At 35.2% G+C, this 23,168-nt stretch overlaps 1 protein-coding gene across 4 annotated transcripts in view; it reads right to left on the bottom strand.

Annotated features, from left to right (window-relative positions):
• Positions 1-23,168, bottom strand: part of LOC132144025 (type II inositol 3,4-bisphosphate 4-phosphatase-like) — a 162,740-nt gene that overhangs the window by 64,888 nt on the left and 74,684 nt on the right. For all 4 annotated transcript variants that reach the window (XM_059554730.1, XM_059554731.1, XM_059554733.1 and 1 more), the window contains 3 exons: positions 19,232-19,379; positions 11,355-11,485; positions 3,711-3,815 (listed from right to left, as the gene is read on the bottom strand). In XM_059554730.1, coding sequence (XP_059410713.1) covers positions 3,711-3,815; positions 11,355-11,485; positions 19,232-19,379 — 384 coding nt within the window. The remainder of the gene's footprint in view (positions 1-3,710; positions 3,816-11,354; positions 11,486-19,231; positions 19,380-23,168) is intronic.

The raw sequence follows: 23,168 nt of genomic DNA, 5'->3' as shown, positions 1-23,168 counted from the left end.
AACTTTTATTTTCGATGTTGCCGCCGTCATGTCGTGGAGATGCTGTTTGTTGTGAAACAAATAAAAAAAAATACACAAGGACTGGAATTGAGAACCGCTGGTGTAGAGCAGTGCTTGTTGTTTGTCCTTTCTCCAATTACAAATGCAGATATGGTTTTATGTTTACACGGCACGATGCAACGCAACGAGTAAAAACACCGTATAAGTCATTATAATCCATAATTATGTCCCCACTAGATGCAACAAATGGCTCGTTTGTAATGGGCTTTATTGTTTTTGTCTTTTCCTGCCTGTTTTTTGACCGGGACGTACATCACAGTGTGGTAAGGGGTGTAACATTTCCATCACACACTTGAGGCATTCAGCCAATCACAACGCACTGGATAGCTGGCCAATCAGAGCACACCTCGCTTTTCAGACTGATGAGCTTTGAAAATATCGACGTGTTTCCGAAAGGCTGGGCATAGAGGAGCAACAATCATGTGCAGTATGTGGAAAATAATGTGGTTTTTTTAACCTTAAACCGCATAAATACGTTTCATTACACCAAATACACAAAATAGTGTTCTTTTTAGCAACATCATATGACCCCTTTAATCATCTAAAGACCCCTTTTCCACTATAAAGAGGCTTTTGTGGAATGAAATGTTTAAGGTTACTCATGGAACCATCAATGCCAACGAAGAACCTTTAAGATATTGTGTGTGTAAGATATTCAATGAAAAATGTTAGACGGGAACTGACATCTGAATGTGTGAATAGGTTTAGAAAGATTAGAAAACACCTCCATATTTCAAAAACAAAAAAAACATCTCAAAATATTTGACATGTTATGGGACTTAAGAGCAGCAGCAAGTGGCTTGTCACCGGCAGGCAAAAAGAAATAAAAACATCCGTGGCATTTCGCTAGTTACAAGCAAAGGTAGTCTGTAGAGAGCTGTCCACTTCTGTCACCTCAAGACTTCTGTCTGAGGCTAGAAACAAATGCATCTTCTAGGAAATTGTGTTTACGCAGCGTCCTTAAAGACGGAAACAACATGAACTCGGAGACGATGTCTGGCTTTTAAGCTCATTCTGCCATTCAGCTGTTCTGAAGCAGACTCTCTGTCATGATGAAGAATTTCTTCTGTACTTGAATATAACAATTCTAGCATTAGCTAGCAATGAATTGATTTATTCTTTAAACCCCCTAAAAGAAATTATGTATATAAAATATTCTGTTATATATTACTAATTTATCTACACTATAGTTCAAAAGTTTGGGGTCTGTTCTATTAAACACACACACACACACACACACACACACACACACACACACACACACACACACACACACACACACACACACACACACACACACACACAAAGCAATAACAATAATAATACATTTCACATTAATGCAATTAATTTGATCAAAGGTAATAATTAAGGCTTTGACATGATTACAAAAAAAATATGTTTCAAGTAGATGCTGTTCTTTTGAATTTCATGTTCATTAAAGAATCCTAATATATTATATATTTTTTATAAAGTATACAAAAATTGTAAGCATCATAACTGTTTTCAATCTAGATGATAATGAGAAAAGTTAGAATAAACAATAATATTAGAATGATTTCTGAAGGATCATGTGACACTGAAGTCTGGAGTAATGATGCTGAAAATTCAGCTTTGATCACAGGAATAAATTATATTCTACATTATATTACAATAGAAAGCAGTTCTTTTAAATAGTAATAATATTTCACAATATTACAGGTTTTTCTGTATTTTTTTAGAAAACAAATGCATCCTTGATGAGCAAAAAATACTTCTTTCAAAAACACTTGTAAAAAAATCTTACTGACCCCAAGCTTTTAAACCGTATTATTGTAAACTTTTAAGCATTTTAAATCAATTACTGACCACAAATATAAAAGTGATGTTTAAAACAGATTTTGGAAACACGGTGACATGTTTCCCAGTTGCTGTGAATCCTGTTATTCTGACATGCATCTTGTCCAATCAGTGCGAGTGTCCCGCTGGGCTGTCATATCCTCATTTAGTCTTCTCAGTGCACGTCTGCACCTGTCAACATCTCCCCGCCGACCCTCACTGACTGCAGCGCACCTGCCACCGGACACATGTGTGATACCGAGCATCAGAGGGAGCGGCTAACAGGGTGCTGTACTGATCGGGGAGACCACCATGCTCTGCTTCCCACACCTAAATAAACAGCCATGGTGGTGTGTGCTGTGCAGAAATACTTTAACTACACGAGTCCTGCAGTATACAGTATGAGTAATGTGCACAATAGGCGTTGCATACCTGCATTTAACAATTACATGGCATATAATACATACTCTGCATCTCCTTGGTTTAACATGTGTAAATGTGGCCGAGAAAGAGTCACATCTGAAACATTATCAGCGCTCTAAAGAAGTTACAAACTAAACTAAGACCAGTAGTGTTGTGAGCAGACAAAGAAATAAGAAAATGCTTTTAAGGATACAGTATGTTGTGTCATATATTCTTCACAAAATTGTAAATGGCAGGTATGCTTAATACACATACTGAAGTAGTAATAAGAGTAATGGTGTTTATTTATTCAGTTGTTTGTTTGTTTGTTTGCTTGCTTATTGTTCTAATTGTAAAGCATAGACAGTAGTACTTTTTCTTCTTATTTTAAATAAAACATTTTCTTTTTTTGTAACAGGAAATAAAGTTGTATATTTCAGTAATGAATGACTGTAGAGAAAAAAAGAATATAATAATATACATTTTGGAAATATAATTTATCCTGACATTATTTCAAAAATGCAATATTTATGTTTGTAGTTTTATTTTAGTTGATGAAACTGAACTAGCATTGCTTAAAACCGATATATAGACTATATATATAATAAATATAATAATATAATAATAATATAATAAATAAAATATATGAATATAAAACTTGTATTAAATAAAGAAAAAATACTAATATTTTTTATCTCAAAGTAAATTAATTTCATTAGATCATTCTGAAATACAACTTTATTTTAGAAATGTTATAATGATAAAAAAATAACATTTCCAGGACACATCATATTATATTATTATTTATATTATAATCAGTATTATTACAGTCATTCTTATATTTTGTCCTGTTACAGAAATGTTAGTTTTTTGCTTATTTTCATTAAAATAACTTTTTTATTAAAGTAGAACAAATACTATTATGTAAATACTTTACAATAAAAAAAATAAAAATAAAAATGCATGAATTAATATCATATTTCTTCTTTACATAGTAGCATACTGTACCTGCATTTATCATTCTGTGCATACAACACTGCACATCACATCCCACAATGCATTGCTCTCAGCTTGATTTTACATTCCGTAAATAAATAGATTAAAAAATGAATCATATTTTATAAACATAAATACATAGAGATATTTTCAAAATACATATAACTTACATTAATACTAATATATTAATATAAAATAAATGTATTCAGAATTTTATTTCTAAGATAATTAAGTTCATTAGATGACTCTGAACCAAATTTGCATGACAAAAGTAGCATGTTCCTCTTTAAAATATTTATTATGTAATAAGGCACGTTGTTTTATTTATTATTCATTTATATGCAAGTTGCACAGAATGTATTCCGTACGCTTTAGTATTGGACTCTAATTCCAGCTGGAGAACGCCAACAGAGGGAATAAGGAGGCATGAGACGCACCTGTTTTCCTTGGACACGTCACCCTCATTCTCTGTGTGTGCAGGTTGATGGGAATGAACTCCAGATATTTCTGGCCTTTGCTGCAGCTGGGCTTGAACGACGGGCCTGGGAAAGATCACCAAAAGCCAAGCGTTTATATATAATCTGCTTTAGCCCTCGTTCAAGAACAAAACAAACACACAAACAGACAGAGGAGCGCAAACAAACAGCGGGGACTCTGCCATCTGCTTCTACTGAATTACAGCAGCATGCAAATACACCCCTTCACTGTTATTCTTCTGACTCGTATGTGTCGGTCGCGATGCATTATAGCGCCGTGTTTGAATGCATTCAAGTACAAAGCCACGACTTGATCAAATGAATACCACGTCGGTCTGATTAAGTGAATAAAAAGAAGGCAATTAAACATCAATTGAAGGCGAGAGCCTGCATGCAAGGTCTTTGATTTAAACGTGTGAAGGTAAAGGCTTTCAAACAGGCTTAATAAAGGCTAAAAGAAATCGTGGATGACCTTGAGTGACTGGAGCTGTAGTGACATCCGCTTAAAAACACCACAATCTGATTACAAATATCACTCTCCCAAATACCAGCTCAGTTAGTCTGAAATCCACTAAGCACAGGGTTTTGCTCAAATTAAGCACCACCTGCTTCGTACAAAAACAACCCAATTAAAATCTTCAGAAACGGATACTGTAAGCTCCTATGGTGAAGCAAATATCGCCCAGCGACACACGGCGGGCTTTTGATCGCTTCAGCATAATATATGCAAATATAGCCAACAAAGACGCTTTGAAACATTATCAGCGCTCCTAAGAACCAAAATGAACGAATTATCTGACCAATTGTGTTGTGTGCAGAAAAAGAAATCAGAGAGGAAAAAATGAACAATAAAAATGATACGCCAAAAAACATTGGGTTCATCAAATGAAATAAAGCTACAAAAACAAATATTTCATTTCTTTTTCTTTTTTAGTGATAATTAAATATAATTCCCTCAAAATTAATTGTATTATATTATTATTATTATTATTATTATTTATTTTAATGGTCATTCCCATGCATGGACAATAAATAAATAAAAGTGAAATGTAATATTATTATATTATTATTCTCAATGGTCACTTATTACTTTTATTAAAATTTCCCATATTACAAAAAAAACCTAAAATGTCTATACTGTAAGTACAACAATAGTACTATGCATTAATACTTTACATGCATTTTTAAAATGTTTACAATACACAATTATTTTAAACAAAAACAAACACTTTTTTTTGGGGGGGGGGGGGGGGGGGGCTGAAAATGGGAATAATGCCACTATGCAAAAATGTATGCACTTAATAGGCTTCGTTTTGATAATTTTTTGATTTTAAAACATAATCAAGTATATTTCACCCACAAGATTTATATTATTATTCTCAATCTTGGTTTGCATTGCTATAACACAGCAAAATAATGTCATGATGGAAACATAAATTGGTCGTCATAAAATAGGCTTCATTCAATAAGTTTCCATATCATGATGAAAGATATCTTTTTTCCCCCATGAAATATGAGCACTTTTAGAGTAGCAGCACACTTTCAGTCGACACCAAAAGCACAAACAGACTCTTTAGAGAGAGCGAAGAGCTGTGATAATTAAAGGCTCTGTGCTTTAAACACATGTGAAGATCATGTCAATGACAGGCTGTACAGCCCAGCAGATATCACAATACACCAGTGCTGCTGCTTTCACAGCTCAATATCACTCAAATATAGATCAGCCCTGCCAATGCCTCCACGAAACGCCCTTTCATTTACAACCAGACATACCGAGGAAGGGAAAGTGAAGAAATAAAGAGCAGCATCCACACTGAAACATGACCTTTGCCCAAACATTTGATCATCGCTGTATGTTTGACCCTTGTTAAGTTGAAAATATACATGCTGAAATATTTAACAAGGCATAAATTCACTGCACCTCCACAGCATCATGTCGGGTGGCTAGAAATCACACTCATGGGCAAAGAAAAACATCCATACGAAGAGAGGAAAAAACAGCATTAACCCAAATTACAATGCTTTATATAGTAAGATTCGTTTAATGCAGTCACTATCAGGAATAGTGACACAGTCACAATATCAAGAATCGAATTAGAATTGTTTTATTTAATTTTATTTAGTGTAAAGTTAAATACATGTTTAATGCAATCTCCATAGCTCAAATTCAGAAAAGTACTGCTCTGATACATAAATAAAATGTCAGAAATATGACTGTGGAAGTGTGGAAGTAAAATGCATTGCAAACTGTGTTTCATGTTGTACATGTACAGAAATGCATCATGAAATGAATTAGAGTTTTTTTGTGTAGATAACTAAAATACATTATAAATAAATAAACAACCAAACAAACGAACAAATGAATGGATAAAAGAACGAACACAAATAAATAAATAAATAAAGTGACAGGCCTAATTTGAAAGATATTACAATTTTAAATATGAGAAGTCAAAAATGTGTCAGACTGTGAAAGTAAAGTAAAATATATCACAAACTGCGTTTCATGTTGATTTCAACTATTTTAAGAGTCGTTTGTTGCCTGGAAAACTACAGTTTCGAAGCAACCCACTTCATGTAAAACAAAACTGCTTTTATTAGGCCACTCATAATGGAGTCTTGCTTTCATATGTACAGTACGTGCTTCATTTAAAACCTATGAATCAAACACACTCCTCATACTCTGTGTAAAGATCACCTGTGGATCTGTCAGCCGGACAGGTGTGCTCTCTCCTGGGACACAGGCCGGAGGAACCCCCGCAGAACTGACCAGCCCTCTATTTGTTTCAGAAGTGACTAATACTAAAACTCTATACTAATACCACACTAACAATATAGCACAATACATCGTTTTTCTGAGTGCACGTGTTTATGAACAATCAACACACTCTAGTGGCAGTTTAAAACTATTTTTCTTCCAGGTGAGTTTTGATTTTTTTGGTACTATTAGGTTTCCAAATGAATGACATGTCATATTTTCATCATAAATATGCGTATTTGCATTTAAATTTGTGTTTAAAGATGTAAAAAACTGTTTGTTACCCATCATAAAATTCATTTTGTCACAACTACTGTGTTCCTGTAGCTCAATTGGTATCAAGCGCAATGTTGTGGGTTCGATTCCCCGGGAACACATGATAGGTAAAAACGGATAGCCTGAATGCACTGTAAGTCGCTTTGGATAAAAGCGTCTGCTAAATGCATAAATTTAATTTTACATTTTTAATTTTTTTTATTTAATTTTAATTTAACTACCTATGAAAATATGTGAAATGATGGGTAAAATATGTAATATTTAAGATGCAGGAAATAACACATCGGACACTACCTTGGAATCAAATTGAAAATGATAAATAAATATAAAATAAGATGATGATTAAAAATAGTAAATGTACCCAGAAAGTTGCTCCTTGTGAATTAATTGCACTGTTTAATGTTTTATTATTTATTTATTTATGTTTTGTTGTCACAGGTCAAAGGCAAGCAAGCCTAGACAAAGTTTGCATACAGTAAAATAGAGAAATTAAGACACAGTGAACTTGTAAGAAGTACAAGTTATACCTTCAACTGATTAAACTTTGCTATATTATTTATTTCCATGCTAATTTATTCAGTGCATCACCTCCGCATTATAAAAATAGCATTAATAAACATATTAAGTAAACGCTTTATTGATTTGTGTGGATGCAGCATATGGGAGTCTGCTGAATAACAGCTGAATACCTAGAAATATCATGCGGTAAGAGATGAAAAAACTTTAAAAAAATAATCTGTCATACTGCAAGAGTAAAGAACCAGTCCAGGCGAAAAGTGATTCAAAGTGGAGGGAAAGAAATGCATCTACAAACTACCATGAAAAAAGGTTTATGTCCATTTGTCAGCTACGCAAACACAAAGGCACTTAGTCTCTTTTCTGTAAGACAGCCAGCAGTCTCATTATGTATGTCTTTCCCTCATAAGATCTCCTTCTCGGCTACAGAAGCGCATAATGATTTGAGTTCAATGCGATCACGTCTCCAGTCAGAGATGAGTGTACTTGAGCAGGAGCATCAGACATGTTTCCTGGCTTCCATTAAATGCTCTTCTCAGAGACACTGAGGAAAAAGTCCCAGGCCAAACACAGAGCCTCGAAAGCACGATCAGCGCTAAACGCACAGAAGCGCCTGACTGCTTCAGCTTGGCTGCAGGTCTCTTGGGCCAAGCGTTTACTGGGTTCTCCCCCCGTCACACAGGCACCAGAGACCAAGGAGCAGGTTGTGGTTTACAGAGCCGACTGTCTGAGGCTTTGCAGCGGTTCTGGGGAACAAATCAGCGTCTGAGGCTTAATAAACTGTTTTTATCCTTACATGAGTCACTTAAAGCCAACAAAGAGCAAACAGTGCTGCTAAAAATGTCATTTCTGGGAATTTACTAGTTACTTTGCTGTTAAAGATGAAGTTATATTACACAGTTCAAGGTAAAAAGCACATTTTGATAAAAAAGAGAAAGTTGGGAGGTTGCTCGGTAGCTAAGTACATATAAGATGCATAAATGTAGTTTTATTTGTTTTAGTACAAGGTTTTATTCATCACCCTGCACCCTGGTTTGTCCCACTTCATCAGTGTGTTCAAAAGTTTGAGGATCATAATCTCTTCTGCTCACCAAGGAAACATTACTTTGATCTTGAAAACTGTCAAATATTATTGCAATTTAAAATGACTGTTTTCTATGTGAATAAATAGAAAAATGTAATTTATTTCTGTGATCAAAGCTGTATTTTCAGCATCATTACTGCAGTCTTCAGTTTCACGGGATACTTAAGAAATCATTGTAAAAGGCTGATTTACTGCTCAAGAAACAATTTGGATTATTATCAATGTTGAAAACATCTGTGTTGCTTCATATTTTTTATCGAAACCATGATACATTTTATTTAGGATTCTCTGATGAATAGAATATAAAACAACAACAATAACAACAACAATTAAAAAGAAACTTTAGTAACAGTACTGATCACAAGTCTAGTGTCATTGTGATCAATTTAATGTACATTTGAACAGTAGTGTACATACAATTTCATATGATATTTTATAGTGGTTTTATGTTTTTTTTTTTATTATAAATAGATATATCTTAAAAAACAAAACTTTGTGTTTATATATATCAACAGGAAAAACAAAACAAAACAGAATGTACATTTGCGGTAAGAGGAGGGGGAGTAAATGCTGAAGAAAAGAAAAACTCCTTCAAAGTAAAGTCCAGGAAGCTTCCTCGCTTATTTTAATTACCCTCGACTGATTTCGTGACTCAGTGGCGTCTTTGCTTGGATTTGTCTTACTTTGCTGTCTGTAACGGGCGAGACTGTGGGTTTCTCCACCCCGGGCCGCACAATCCCGCTGGAGGACTGACAAACAACAGGATTAGCTCCCAGTGCCTCTAATTCCACCGGCTGCAAACAATGCGAACACAAAATGATTAATTCATTAGTTAACACACTCTGAAGTACCCCTAGTCAGCCTTGTCTAATTAAAAATGAATTAAACGAAAGGGGGAAAAAACACTACAGAGCTTGGTTTGTTTTTTTTAGACCAGAGCCAAACGACTGCAGTACCTGCCCTGAGGTGAAGAGGGCGACGGGAGAATGACGGATCTGCCCTTTTGAGAAACGCCGGCTGAAACCAAACACTCTCTCCAGCCACAAGTTGCCAACCTTGTGATAACATTAGATATCAATAATTAATACTCTGCAGTGGCACTGCAGTGAGTGGATTATGACAACATCCCAGAGGACAGAAGTACAAACACAGACACGACGGCCCAGCAATCGCCTACTCCATTAATACTATCGTCTCATTTTTCTAGCATATTTTACAGGTCTCATTTTTTAAGCTTTAATATTTTAGCCGCGGCCCTTTGGAGGAGGATGAATTAGGGGATGCTGAGGTTTTAGCATGATAGCTGTACTGTATTTAGCATGGCAAAACACTCTCTAAATGCTCTAATACCCAAAGTGAAGTTTTTCTGTTCGAGGCTTAGTGTATCCCATCATGCATCATGTTTTAAAATAAATCTTGAAAGTTAAATACTAATATAATAATTAGGTATTATTACATATAAATTGGTAGAAAAACAAAGTGTAGCACATTTTATTGGTGCAGAGATGAGTAGCGGCGATATTTATTTTGTACAACATTTGCAACTGCTTTTCATCACTTAATTAGAAGCACTGCAAATTAATTTGTATCATGTTATAGAGACCACTGAACAGACATTTAGCAGTTGATTTTAAAATGCAAAGCGTTTAAAATAAAAATAAAGCTATGCATTTTTACAACACTATAGGCCTAAGTGTGTCACGTCAGGTAATGAAAAGGTCTACACAGACTTGTGGTCTTCATCCACACTTGGACACTTGGGCCAAATACAGGAAATATGCCATGTACTGTAAGTAGTCAAGTGGTCAAGTGCAAACACCACAAGTGTGGGTATTTGGACAAGGGGCAAGGGACACACCATCCATCCACCAACCTCATTTTACGCTGGAACTCATTTCAAGTAGTTTTTCTGAACAACAAGTCAGATTACAAAAAAATACACAGTCCCTGGTATCAAGGGGAAAAGGGAAGATGGGAGCGCCTGAGAGGAAGCAACAAGGCAAACAAGATTAGAGGCTGATGTAGCAGCTGGCCACTCATGGGCTGTCGAGAGGCAGAACAACCTGAGATCTCGCCGTCTCTCCTCTCCTCCTTCAGGGACGGACACGTCAACACCACTCAGCTGGCAAAACACACGCCTGCACAATTTCATCTCTGAATATAAGCCTCGGCAATGGGTCGATCAATCAGGCAGATCAGTTTTTTCATTCTGATTGGAAGGCCAAGATCATCAATGACTATTTTTGCTTGTTGTGAGGAGCGACACGGCTGACAAATACAGGCTTTCTGTGCTCCGTTTTATTTTTTCTCCAACAATATGGATCATAATAGAGCTGGGGCGAGACGGTGGCATATACCACATGACAGTAGCAATGTGTCAACTGGTAGAGACATATAATGCTAACATGGACATCGCTTTTGCAAAATGCACTACGGCAACGTCTTATTTGTCATTTTGACTTGTGCTTCTGAACAGCAGCATAAAATCACTCTTTTATCAATTTTTCAGTCAATTCAAGTTTAGTTGGCTGCTTTGCTCCAGCACACAAAAATCTGGCAAAGCATGCAGTCGCAACACTAAAGTATGTCTTGTTATTATCGAAAGCAACAAATATGTTTACTGTGAACAAGCTTTATTCAGGCTAATGCAATAGAAGACAGCTTTAAAAGCGAACACTTTCTGTCTGTCTGTTCCTCTATAATGTGCAACCATGCGAGTTTAACGTTGCATTGAATGTGACAGCTAACTGTGAGCTGCGTATGAAAATTTGATGAACTAAGAAATTGCTGGACACAAAAAAAATCATGCTTTTACAACCTGCACTGCTGATCAGTTGTGCGTGATGTTGCATGCAAATTGGGTAAAGTGTTTGCATTGTATAAAGTCCCATGCATGCAAAATGAGAAAGGCTGCATATTACATACATTTGTGTGTGTAAGACAGATCATGCTTCATTGCATCTGAAGTCTTTACCAGTATGTTTCTCCAGCTCCGCCAGAGTGTCCTGGTATTCTTTGATGATCTGGTCGTAGCGAGAGATTACATCCTTCCGTAGGTTGTCCCAGTGTGGTGAGAGCTCTCCCAGATCTTTCAGTTCCTGTATCCTGTAGGAAACAACATAAATCGATCATCATGTCAGCTTGACTTACAGAATTCCCAAAAATCAGGCTTCGGAACAGGCCCAAACTCACATAATCATTCACTGAGGGGGTGAAAACTTTCATACAATAACTGATATAGAGTATTTACTGTAAGCTGCCATATAACTAGCAAAACTAAATAAGCTAACTAACACTGAACTCAACATTTAGAAAGTAGAGCATGTTTTAATATCAGTCATGCTAAAACATAATTAAACATTTTAATGTTAGCAGTGTTAACCCTAAACATAAGCAATATCATACAAAAACATACTAGGATCATGTTTGCAAAGCCATGCTAGAAATGAGCTAACAACATTTAAAAAACATATCAGTATTGTTAAAACATGCTATGTTAAAACTAACTAAAAAACATGTTAACAATGTGTTAAAATGTGCTAGAGAAATACTACTAATGTGCTTAATTGTAACAGTTTGTTAAAACATGCTAGAAACATGTTAACCACATGGAAAAAACATGTTAGCAATGTGCTAAAATACTGTATGCTAGAAAATGCCAGTAATGTGTAATAATGTTACCAACATGGTAACAATTTGTCAAAATATGCAAGAAACATGCAAGCCACATGGTAAAACATGTTAGCAATGTGTTAAAACATGTTAGAAACATGCTAACAATATTAAAATGTTCGAAATATATAGCCACATGGTAAAACATAAGCATTGTGTGAAAATATGTTTGAAATACATTAAAGCATACTATAAACATGCTGATAATGTTTAAATGTGCTAGAAACATGCTAGCCACATGGTGTAACATGTTAGCAGTGTGTTAAAACATGTTAGAAACATGTTAACAATGTTACAATACGCTAGAAAAAATGCTTGTAACATGTTAACAACTTGCTAAAACATTGAAAAACATGCTAAGTAAGGACATGTAAAAAAAACTTTTTTGTTATTTATTTGCTAGGGACAATGCTCACTGATCAACAGACAAATCACTTGCTGTAAACAAGCCAGAGTTAGCTACAAGTGCTAGTTTCCATCTGTTGTCCCTAGCCAGATCTTAACAGGCACCCTAAGAATACAAGTCAATAACAATACACTATAAATTTAATAAATACAATAGCAATGTAATAAAGCTTACTAGGAACTTGTTAAAAAATAACAGCAATGTGCTAAAACATGTATAGCAACACTTACTTTCTCTGAGTAAAACCTTCAAAATTCAAAGGTTTTAAAGTTATTTTAAACTTACAGACAAGTGTATCTTCAAACTTTGCTCTTCTAGTTATTGTTACTGTTCCTGTTTAACATCCAAAAGTCTGAGAGCACTAGCAGATTTCTACTCTGCATTCAAAATGCTTATTTTTGTTGTACAGAAAACAGCACTGGAGCAGACTTGATCAAAACCTGATGAACTCTTAGATCAGACTGAAATTATCCGTATTTTTTAATTAAATTAAATTTAAATTAAATTTAACTAACATTTCTGACATCAAAAAGTTGCAGAAGTGCAAAACAAGCCCTTTTTTGCTGCTTATTTTCAATACATGTTTTGAGTTTTAAGTTCTGAATGTCACAGTACGTTTTCTCAAACAAAGAAACCAGTGAATTTCTCATCACATAGCCCCTTTAAATCTTTATATGCAGGGATTCAAAGCCACAAAACTCCAATTTGGCTTCCATTGGGCATTTTTAAAAGGGATCACAGGCTATTTCTGTCCCCTGGAGCAATTCAGCAGGTGAAATTCACTCATTCAGTCTCATTCAACAGCATTCATGCATAGACTTTCTCTTTATGTGTCACACTGAGAGGCTCTGTTGCTTGACTTACTGTGTGTTGTGTCTTTATGTTGTCATGCGAGGTCTGCAGTGATTTGCTGCGTAACACTACAGTAGATTTAAATATGTTATCTCTCCATGCAGGCTGACAGAGTCAAGTCTCATTAATAAAAGGTCTCAGGAATCTTTAATTGTGGAGGGTATTTCCAAAGGGAACAATGAATAATTTTCATGTAAATTCAAAGTCACTGTGATGCTTTAATAATAACTTCAGAAATGTGATTAGCATCTTCAAAAGGAGCCAAAGGTGAAAAGGGCTGCAGAAATGAAAGAAATGAGCAGAACAGAGCAATTATCGTTTCTACTGAAAGGTGAGATCAGTGGGTTTTTTTCTTAATAATTCTTATTCTCTACATTTTAAAGCCAAAGTGTGTCGTTTATGTGCCATCACAAAACTTTATTTACAAAATATTTCCATTTCAATTGCACTAATCAGAGTTGTTTCTTGAGCAGCGAATCAGCATATTAGACTGATTTCTGAAGGATCATGTGACACTGAAGACTGGAGTAATCATGCTGAAAATACAGCTGCGCATCACAGGAATAAATTACATTTTAACATATATTCAAACAGAAAACAGTTATTTTAAATTGTAAAAATATTTCACAATTTTTCAGTTTTTGCTGTATATTTTGAGCGAATAAGAGACTTCTTTCTAAAAATGTTTTCAAATCTTAACCTACAAAGTTTGTATAGTGAATTTAGCTTATTTCTTATTTCTTTAGCTTAAATGAGCACTTTTGTTAACCCAAGCACAAACCTAATTTCTAATCTTAATTAAATAAAGCAACCGTGTGATTTAAGAACCTATTAATTGGCTCCAAACAAGACTAGACCCCACTGACTTTCATTGTATGGACACACACACAAAAAATCTTCTATGTTGCAGAGAAGAAAAAAAAATGCAATTTCAATTTTCATTTTTATATGATTTTTTAAGCTGTGAAAGAAGTAATGTCTGAAGTGCATGTGAATTAAGAGATGTGCTCACTACCATGTTGTTTTGTTGAAAAGCTCCGACTTGAATTGTAATGTGGCTTTATCAGAAAGTGCTTTGGGTGGAGCGGCGGCGATAATAAAAAAGAGATTTGTAGTGGAAAGAACGCATGCGGAGAGGAAGCGGAGGAAACTTCTGTTTCAATTTTATTGGGGTTTGGGTGGAAGAAAGGCTCAGTTATAAAGAGCAGAGCTGAAACAATAGATCGAGGAGTGCTGCTGGAGTTAAAAACACAATTGTTTAGCAGACGAGAAACGAGAGAGCTGGAATTATGTCTAGATGTCAGTACAGCGGGCCACTCTGAACCCTTCATTTAATGCTGCGTTACGGCCGCCGTTCGCTTTAAATCACCGGAGGCTTTGTGGCTGCCGTCAATTCCAGAAATGTGACGGGAATAGTAATTAACAACAGCTAAAGTACCTTTGAGTGCAGTAATACACTGATGAAGAAACTAAAAAATGCACTGACCTCAGAGTTAATCAACACAAATACATCGCAAAACATGATTTGGAGAGTTACATGGCAAATAATGTGACAGAAATGTCCATAATGCTCACTCTTTCCATCCAAAATACAACCTTCTACTGCCAAAACTGGTGTTTATGGGCTTTCAGTGTCATGATTGTGAAGAAGAAATGAGTCTCAGTTCAGCCCTTCAGCTAATATTATCACAACAACACTAGTATATAAAGCATGGGGAGTGAAAGTTATCCGCTAGTGTTAGGATTCATCTCAATGACAGTTTCTCATCCCCTCTGGATGTGTGCGACCTGCACGATGCATTTTTTTAAAATTTAAAAGTCATGTGACTAATTACTGCGTAGCTGCGGGAAAATGACATCATCACAACCCAGACTGGCGGATGGTATCACAGGAACACACATGATCCTCAACTGAGACAACAAGGACAGCAGACAGAGAGAAAATAAGCAATTTTGTGCAACAAAATAAAATAAAAATAAATAAATAATAAAAAATAATAAAAAATGCATACATATTGAGCACTTGCATCATATAAAAAATATAAAATATTTCCTATTTTATTTCCTCCAAGACAGCAGACGGAGGTGAAAATGAGGCGATTTATGAAGTATTTAAAAAAGAAAAATAATAAAACAATTAATAAAAACAGGGATAATAATAAAATAAAACTAATAATAAATAATAATAATAATAAAAACTCTTTAAAAACAGGGGAAAATTAACCAATGTCATGCTTTGTTTAAAAAAAAGATCCTAAAATAATCAATTAAATAAATACATAAATATCTTCAAAGATAGCAGACCGGGGGGAAATGTCATTCTTTTTAATTTCATGCTTTGAAAAGGCTTACAATAAATAAATTAGTAAATATCTGACACTAGCAAAACATCTATTATAATATAATGAAATAATGCTATTATGCTAATAATGCTGTTTATTTTAAGACTTCAGACCGGGGTGGGGGTGGGGAGCTAATTTTCTGCTCTGAAAAGCTTTCCGATAAATAAATTCAATACATTCTGGAGACTGGCAAAACATCATTAAATTAAAAAATTAAAAAATTAAATCAAAGCAATAAAATGTATTTGTTTTATTGTATTAATTTTATACATAAATAAATATCAGACATTGGCGAAACATCTATTATAATATAGTCATCGCTTTCATTGCTAGTTTTGAATAGCTGCACTTTTTGAATGGAGAAAGATCACTTTTGATCTTAAAATTGTTTAGTTACAGTAGAGTCCAGCAGGGGGCTAAATGGACATAATTACTTTAAACTTGACCCTTGGTTTCCAAAGCCTGACTTCTGTCAACATGATGGCATTTAAAACCAACTTCTCTTTCAATATTAAATGTCATTTCATGTTAAACAGATACTTAGAGAGGAAACCAAGCATAGGTCAGGACCTCAATATACACATCTATGAACTAACTGAAAATAGCATAGAAAATAAATTAAGACTAGCTATATCAACTGACAAGGAAAGTCAATTCAGAGGTGAAGATCTTATTTGTTGTTGTTTTTTTTAAACTATGAAGACATTAAAATCTGAACATTTTTTCTTTTTTTTTTTTTAAACAAGTTGCACCGATGAATCACAAAAAATAAATAACAGCAGGAATGTGCATTACACAAGAAAATAGGCTCAGTTTCGATGTCGTGTTGACTTCTGAAAGATACATGCATTGAACGACACTGTGAATATCTGTCGACGTCAGTCCAATGAAAGCGACAGAAAAACAAAAGGTCTCCTTCATAACAAACAAACACTAGCATTTGCTGAAGAAACGGTGAGTTTTGCCCGGTGTTGTGGGCGGATGAGAATCACAACAGTAACAGTGATGCTTAGCAAACACCGCTAATGATAAAACATCAGCCTCACATTGCATTCCATTACTTTGTTGAGACATGACATCTTTTTTCTTTGAATCAAATGCAATTGTGGTTAAACCAGAGGCAAAAATGCAGCTGAAACGGCCTTACAGATGAACGCGTGCCGATAATGAGATGTCTAGGGATAGAAATGGCTGCTTGAGTTACCTGTCTGTAGCAGGAGAGCAGGTGTTGAGGCCAAATAGCCTCGCTGAATAATGCACACATGATGATAATTGCTTAGCAGGGTCTGATCTATGGGAGCTCCAGTCTGGGAATGTGTGTCTCCCAGAGTTAATGATCTCAGATTCTTCAATGGCCAAAAACACACACACGGCCTGCACCGGCGTACAACGATTTGTTACAGATGAAAACATGCCTATGTTAATACTTGTTGCTGATCACGGTGCATGCTGAGAAGTGTTGTGCATGTACATAAAAACAGAAACCCTGGGGAAAGAGCGAGAGCTGGAAACAAAGAGCAAATTAAAGCTGTGAGACTGTTCAGCTTGTTGGTTTACTAAGTTTTCATCCAGCTATTTCTTTGGTAAATAAAAAAAAAAGACTAATTGCACCTATTTATTGCACCTATTTATTCTTTCATGTGCAAAATATACTGTACATATTCTGATTAGACATATTTCACTAAAAGTCCAATCCTTTAAAAAAATATATTACATTATATTATTGAAAATATTAATATAATATATATAATTTGTATATACTTTGATTATAATATATATTTTTTCATTTATTTACTATTTAATAAATTATATATAGTTACATTAATACAAAACTATAAAAGATACATTTATAATATTTAATTTACAATAATTAAATAAAACAATAATACAAATATTAGAAACATAGAAAATGAAAATACACACACTCACACATATTTGTGATGCTGGTCATTATGTATATGATTATTAAATGCAATATATGCTTACATATGATTTAAATGTAAATGAAAAATGTATATTATCACACATTAAATTTATTATAATATTATATTATATTACTATAAAATTGCAAATATTGCATATAATTATTAAATACAAAAACTGTAGATAGGAATATATAAAATATACATATAAAATACATAAAATATCAGATTTTTTTAAAATATATCATATAAATGATAATAGAACACCTTCCAAAATGTAGATTACTGCTACATAACATAACAACACACACACACACACACACACACACACACACACACACACACACACACACACACACACACACATACATGTACTGTATACATATACACATATATACATATATATATATATATATATATATATATATATATATATATATATATATATATATATATATATATATAATATTTTGAATTCTGCATACTGTTTGCTAACTTTCGGTCTTGAGATGGAATATAAATTTGAATCTGATGAAACGTCTAAGTGCTCGAGCGTCTACACACTGATCTGTTAATGGTCATGTCACATCCATCCATCACAAACCCCAAAACACTTCCTGTTGCAGCATCTGTAAACATGTCCACTTTCCTCGCTCTTCCACGCGGCTCCATTCTCTTCTAACGCTCAGGTTACAGCCCTCCCACAATGAGATGGAGGGAAGAGAGAATGCAAAGGTAAAAGAAAAGAAAAGCAGGAGAGAGGGAGAGGTGGTTGAGTTTCGGAGAGAGAGGACAGGCACTCTCCTTTGAAGTGTTAAACATCCTTGAATAATTTAGTGCAGGCTAAGTATAGCTCAAAAAAACAGCCATTTCCATCTCTGAAATAAACCCTCGCTCCGCAAGCGCTGTGTATCTCGCTCAAACTGCGTTTTCATTCTTGCAAACGATTCCAGCTTCGCTCAACCTGCACTTGAACCTGTTCTCTAGAAGCAGGAATCACCAGGGATCTTACCACTCAATGCATTCACCATACTTCAGCCATAGGACATTTCAAAAACACTGCATGGTATTGTTATTAAATACCATGTGAAGTCAATATAAGGTTTGATGCTCAGTTACTGTGTATATTAAATTAAACTAAACTTATGCATTTAGCAGACGCTAACATGTGCTCCCTGGGAATCGAACCCACAACCTTGCACTGCTAACGCAATGCTCTACCACCTGAGCCACAGGAACATTATATTATTATATAACAGAAAAATATGTGATATTTACCAAAATAATCAAGATGCATTTGTTGCAAATGCTAAAAATGTCACTATTAAAATGCATTAATGAATAGAGTCAGGTTTGATTCTCACTGAGCTAAGGCACTTTGGATCTGCCACATGAAAAAAAAAAAAATAGTTTTCATTATATTGATTTCACAGTTCAACAACACAGCACTGTATTGACCGGCTGTCATCTTCACAGTGAAGGCGGCTTTTCACAGCAGATACTGCACTAAAGATCCAGAGCAGAAGTTTATACAGTAGGCAAACTAACTCTGATATTACACCCACAACTCATTACTTTTTGTGCCGCTTTAACAATCTGGCCTGCTTCACTACTTCCTCCTGTCCTGTTTGCCCTGACGCCTCTGAACATCTCTTACCTGCAGGTGTCCTCCTGAATGTAGAGGGCAATGAGCTGCTTCGGGATGCTGAAGGACAGCGTACACTCGGCCATCTGCTCCCGAACCAACATCCATTTACTGTCCACCGTCTGAAACCTGTAGACCTTACACACCGCGTTCTTAAACACTGATGGAGAGAAAGAGAGAGAGACATGAAGAGAGACCTACTGTACAGTAAGTGATCTTTTAGGAAAAGGACCTAGAATAATGACAGTCTGTTTCTTCCACAAAGCTATTGTATAACTTCAGAGGACTTGGAAATATAGCACACAAGTTATACGGACCATTTTATGGTGCTCTTTGTTGTCTGACAGATGTTTATACTATATCCTAGCATTTAAATAGTTCCTTCTACAGTTCTTTCCACAGCGCTATTTAAACTGCTTTAAGAGCTGCTAGCTAAGTCCTGTGAAGAGAGACGGAGGGAAAGTGGTTCTGGATAGCAGTGAACACGCTCTTATCAGAAGTGAGGTGGCTGTTTCCTCTAAGGCATGAAATCTTGCTTCTGGGCAACGCTGGGCAATACAGGCGAATCAACGGAGCAGGACCTGAGGGGAAATCTGCAGGTCTCACCCGAGTGTTTACTTTTCCTCTTTACAGAGTTAGTGGATATTTTTTCCATTTTCGGACTTCGTGGTGGCAGCATGAGATTCTTATTAAATACACAGGGGGAAAAAATATATTCTGTAACTCTTTAAGAAAAATGAACTTATAGTGAAAAGGAGCTATATTTGTTGTGTTGCCCCTGTATGCAACAAATAATTAGAAATTTACATTCTAATTTTGAAATGATAATTCATATATAATTAAAGCATTGTTCAACTCAAATATATATATGTGTGTGTGTGCTGTGTATATTTATTATGTATATGTAAATGCAAAACACATGCATGTATATATTTAAGAAAAATATGTTCTGTTTATATATTAAATATATATTATGCATAATATAAAATATAAGAACATAAATATATAAATGTATATGCATGTAAAATATATGCTGTATGTGAGTATATATATATATATATATATATATATATATATATATATATATATAGCTATATTAAATGCTGTATATTTGTGATGAAATGAACATTTCGAACTATTCAATTTAATGGAAATCTTCAGACATTAATTATAACCCTTTAAGCAAAAACAGGACACTCCAAAATACTAGAAGACATCATGCTCATTCATAGTTAAAATATTGTATTAAAACAAATTTCACAAGTGCTCTCTGACATTTGAATCACACTGCAAAAGATAAATAAAAAAATCCTGACCACCAAAATTGTTACATGTCTTAATATGTCCAGAAAGTACAGACGGATGGTTGGCTGAGGTTGTGGAGTGAAGACAGAGACAGATGGACGCGTGACCTCCAGAGGAGGAGAAGCTCATCCAGCGCAGAGTTCTTCACAGAAGAGGATTAACCTCTGACTCCGCCCTCACGTCTGCACTCTAATCCAACGGCCAATCGGATCGCAGCATCTCTGCCTGCTCAAGCTCTTAGGGAAATGACTGTGCGTTGAGTTCTTGTTGAAGCACAGGGGTCGGGGTGATGAGGACAGATTTCATTAGTCACTCTTACCCAAGCAGCAGAGACTAACATATTTTGACAAGCAGCGGTGTGACTAAAACAACGGCCGCAATGACATTCAATACGGTTACAGATACGACAACAAATAAACACAGCGAAACATCAGATACGAAGATAACACCCTGGACTTCTAGAGAGATTCGTCTGCCGTTCCCCACTTCCCCTCCATCCATCACATCACAGCAGCTCATAAATAAAGAAATGACCTTCTACAGAGTTTGCTTCTCAGGGAACTTTTCTCATCCGGAGACTTAGGGTCTATCCACTCACTAATAATGTGCCAAAACATCCCAATCCTCCTCTTCTCAGTGTGCACAACAAATTTACACAGACTAAACTGAAACTGCTTAAAAACTACCGTATTGCCCCAATACTGTTTAATCTGCTACGTTACCTGGGGTAATTAAGGTAATGAGCTGCACTTCACACCGCTGCTGGCTGTTATTTATCCTGAGCAATCACTCTGTTCACTGGGACGGCAATCAAACGCTGCCCAATCCACTTCATAATCTCAACAATACGGGTGGGAATCACACCCAATTCAACAATTCTGCTTCTGACTCTACTTAATGATTCCATTACTGATTATTTCATTGCTCAAACACATAATTGGACCGAAAATACACTTAACAAACATGCAAAATTAAAACATCAATATTTTTGATTACATATTTATTCCTAAGTACCATTTATTCCAAGAGAACTTCCCTAGAATAAGAAATTGGGCCTGAAAAATGGAGTCAACAAAGCTCATTTTAAAAGAACAAGGAGCTTTAAATGTTGTTTGTCCACCACAGGAGGTCAAATGAGATGTTTTATTTACTATTCTTTTCATAATGTCGTAAGCTCACACAAATCGGGGGTGTTATTTTCTAGGAATAAACACAGAAGAAAATGATTTGTGATCACTGGTGAATAGAAAGTTAAAAAAAACAGCATTTATTTAAAACAGAAATCGTTGTGACACTATTTTTGATCAATTTAATAAAGCGAATGCAGTTCAAATGTCATCCCTTCTTGGGGTTTATACCCAGCTGTAACCAGGTTGCATTATAAAATGCTTGCTAGACAGTAACAGCGCGCATGTTTGCTCAAGACTCCTGTTTTCCAGAGAAAAGACGTCATGCATCATCTCTAGAGTTTCAGCAGAGATCACAAACTGCTCAAATTCGCCAAGGCACAAAAGCCTGTGAAAAAAATTCAAAGAACTCCATATAAACGGAGCCTGAATAATATGAGCTGCTATGCACTTTCATTTATAGCTCTGTAGTTTGATTTCAGATCAACAACTGCTTCATTTGTATTTCTTCTAAAGAAATGAAAAGAAACCTCTGAGACAAAGTTGTCCATACATGAAATATAACTCTTTGAAGGAGTTCAAATACAGAATCAAATATACAGGAAATGACATCACACTTATCAGTGAATTCTGCATGGCTGCAGAGCATGAGAACTAGTGTTAGTGGCTGGGTAGCCAAAAAGTGTATTCACCATTGACAGCAATGTAAAACATGCATTCTGATGATAAACTGGAAACTGGAAATTACATTATACACTATCATTCAAAAGTTTCAATCAAAAGAATTGGTAAATGGTAAATGGACTGCATTTATAAAGCGCTTGCAACAGACCACATGGCCATCCAAAGCGCTTTACAATTTGCCTCACATTCACCCATTCACACACACATTCACACACCGACTGCGGTGTCAGCCATTCAAGGCGCCATCCAGCTCGTCGGGAGCAGCTGGGGTTAGGTGTCTTGCTCAAGGACACCTCGACACTTGGTCAGGTGGAGCCGGGGATCGAACCACCAACCTTCCGGTTTGTAGACAACCTACATGAACCACTGAGCCACTGCCGCCCACGAATTGTTTGTGTTTTTGAATAAAGTGTATTTTGCTCTCCAAGGCTGCATTTATTTGATCAAATTCACAGTACAAAATTTGAAATATTATTAGAATTTCAAAGCACTGTGATCTATTGTAATATATTTTAAAAAGTCATTTATTCTTGTGATGAAAAGCTGAATTTTCAGCATCATTAATTACTGCAGTCTTCAGTGTCATATGATCCTCCACAAATCACTCTGATATACTAATTTGTTGCTCATAAACATTTGTTACCAATATTGAAAACAGTTGTGCTGCTTAATATTTTTGTATTTTTGTATATATATATTCATAAATGAATTATAGATTTTCAAATCGTTTTTTGACCAGTTTAATGCATCTTTGCTGAATAAAAACTATTAATTTCTTTTAAAATAATAAAAAAAGTATTTTTGAATTTTTAAACAGTAGAAAAAGTGTATTG

The sequence above is a fragment of the Carassius carassius genome, chromosome 7, assembly GCF_963082965.1.
Source record: "Carassius carassius chromosome 7, fCarCar2.1, whole genome shotgun sequence".
Classification (NCBI taxonomy): domain Eukaryota; kingdom Metazoa; phylum Chordata; class Actinopteri; order Cypriniformes; family Cyprinidae; genus Carassius; species Carassius carassius.
This window is presented reverse-complemented; position numbering and strand designations above follow the sequence as displayed.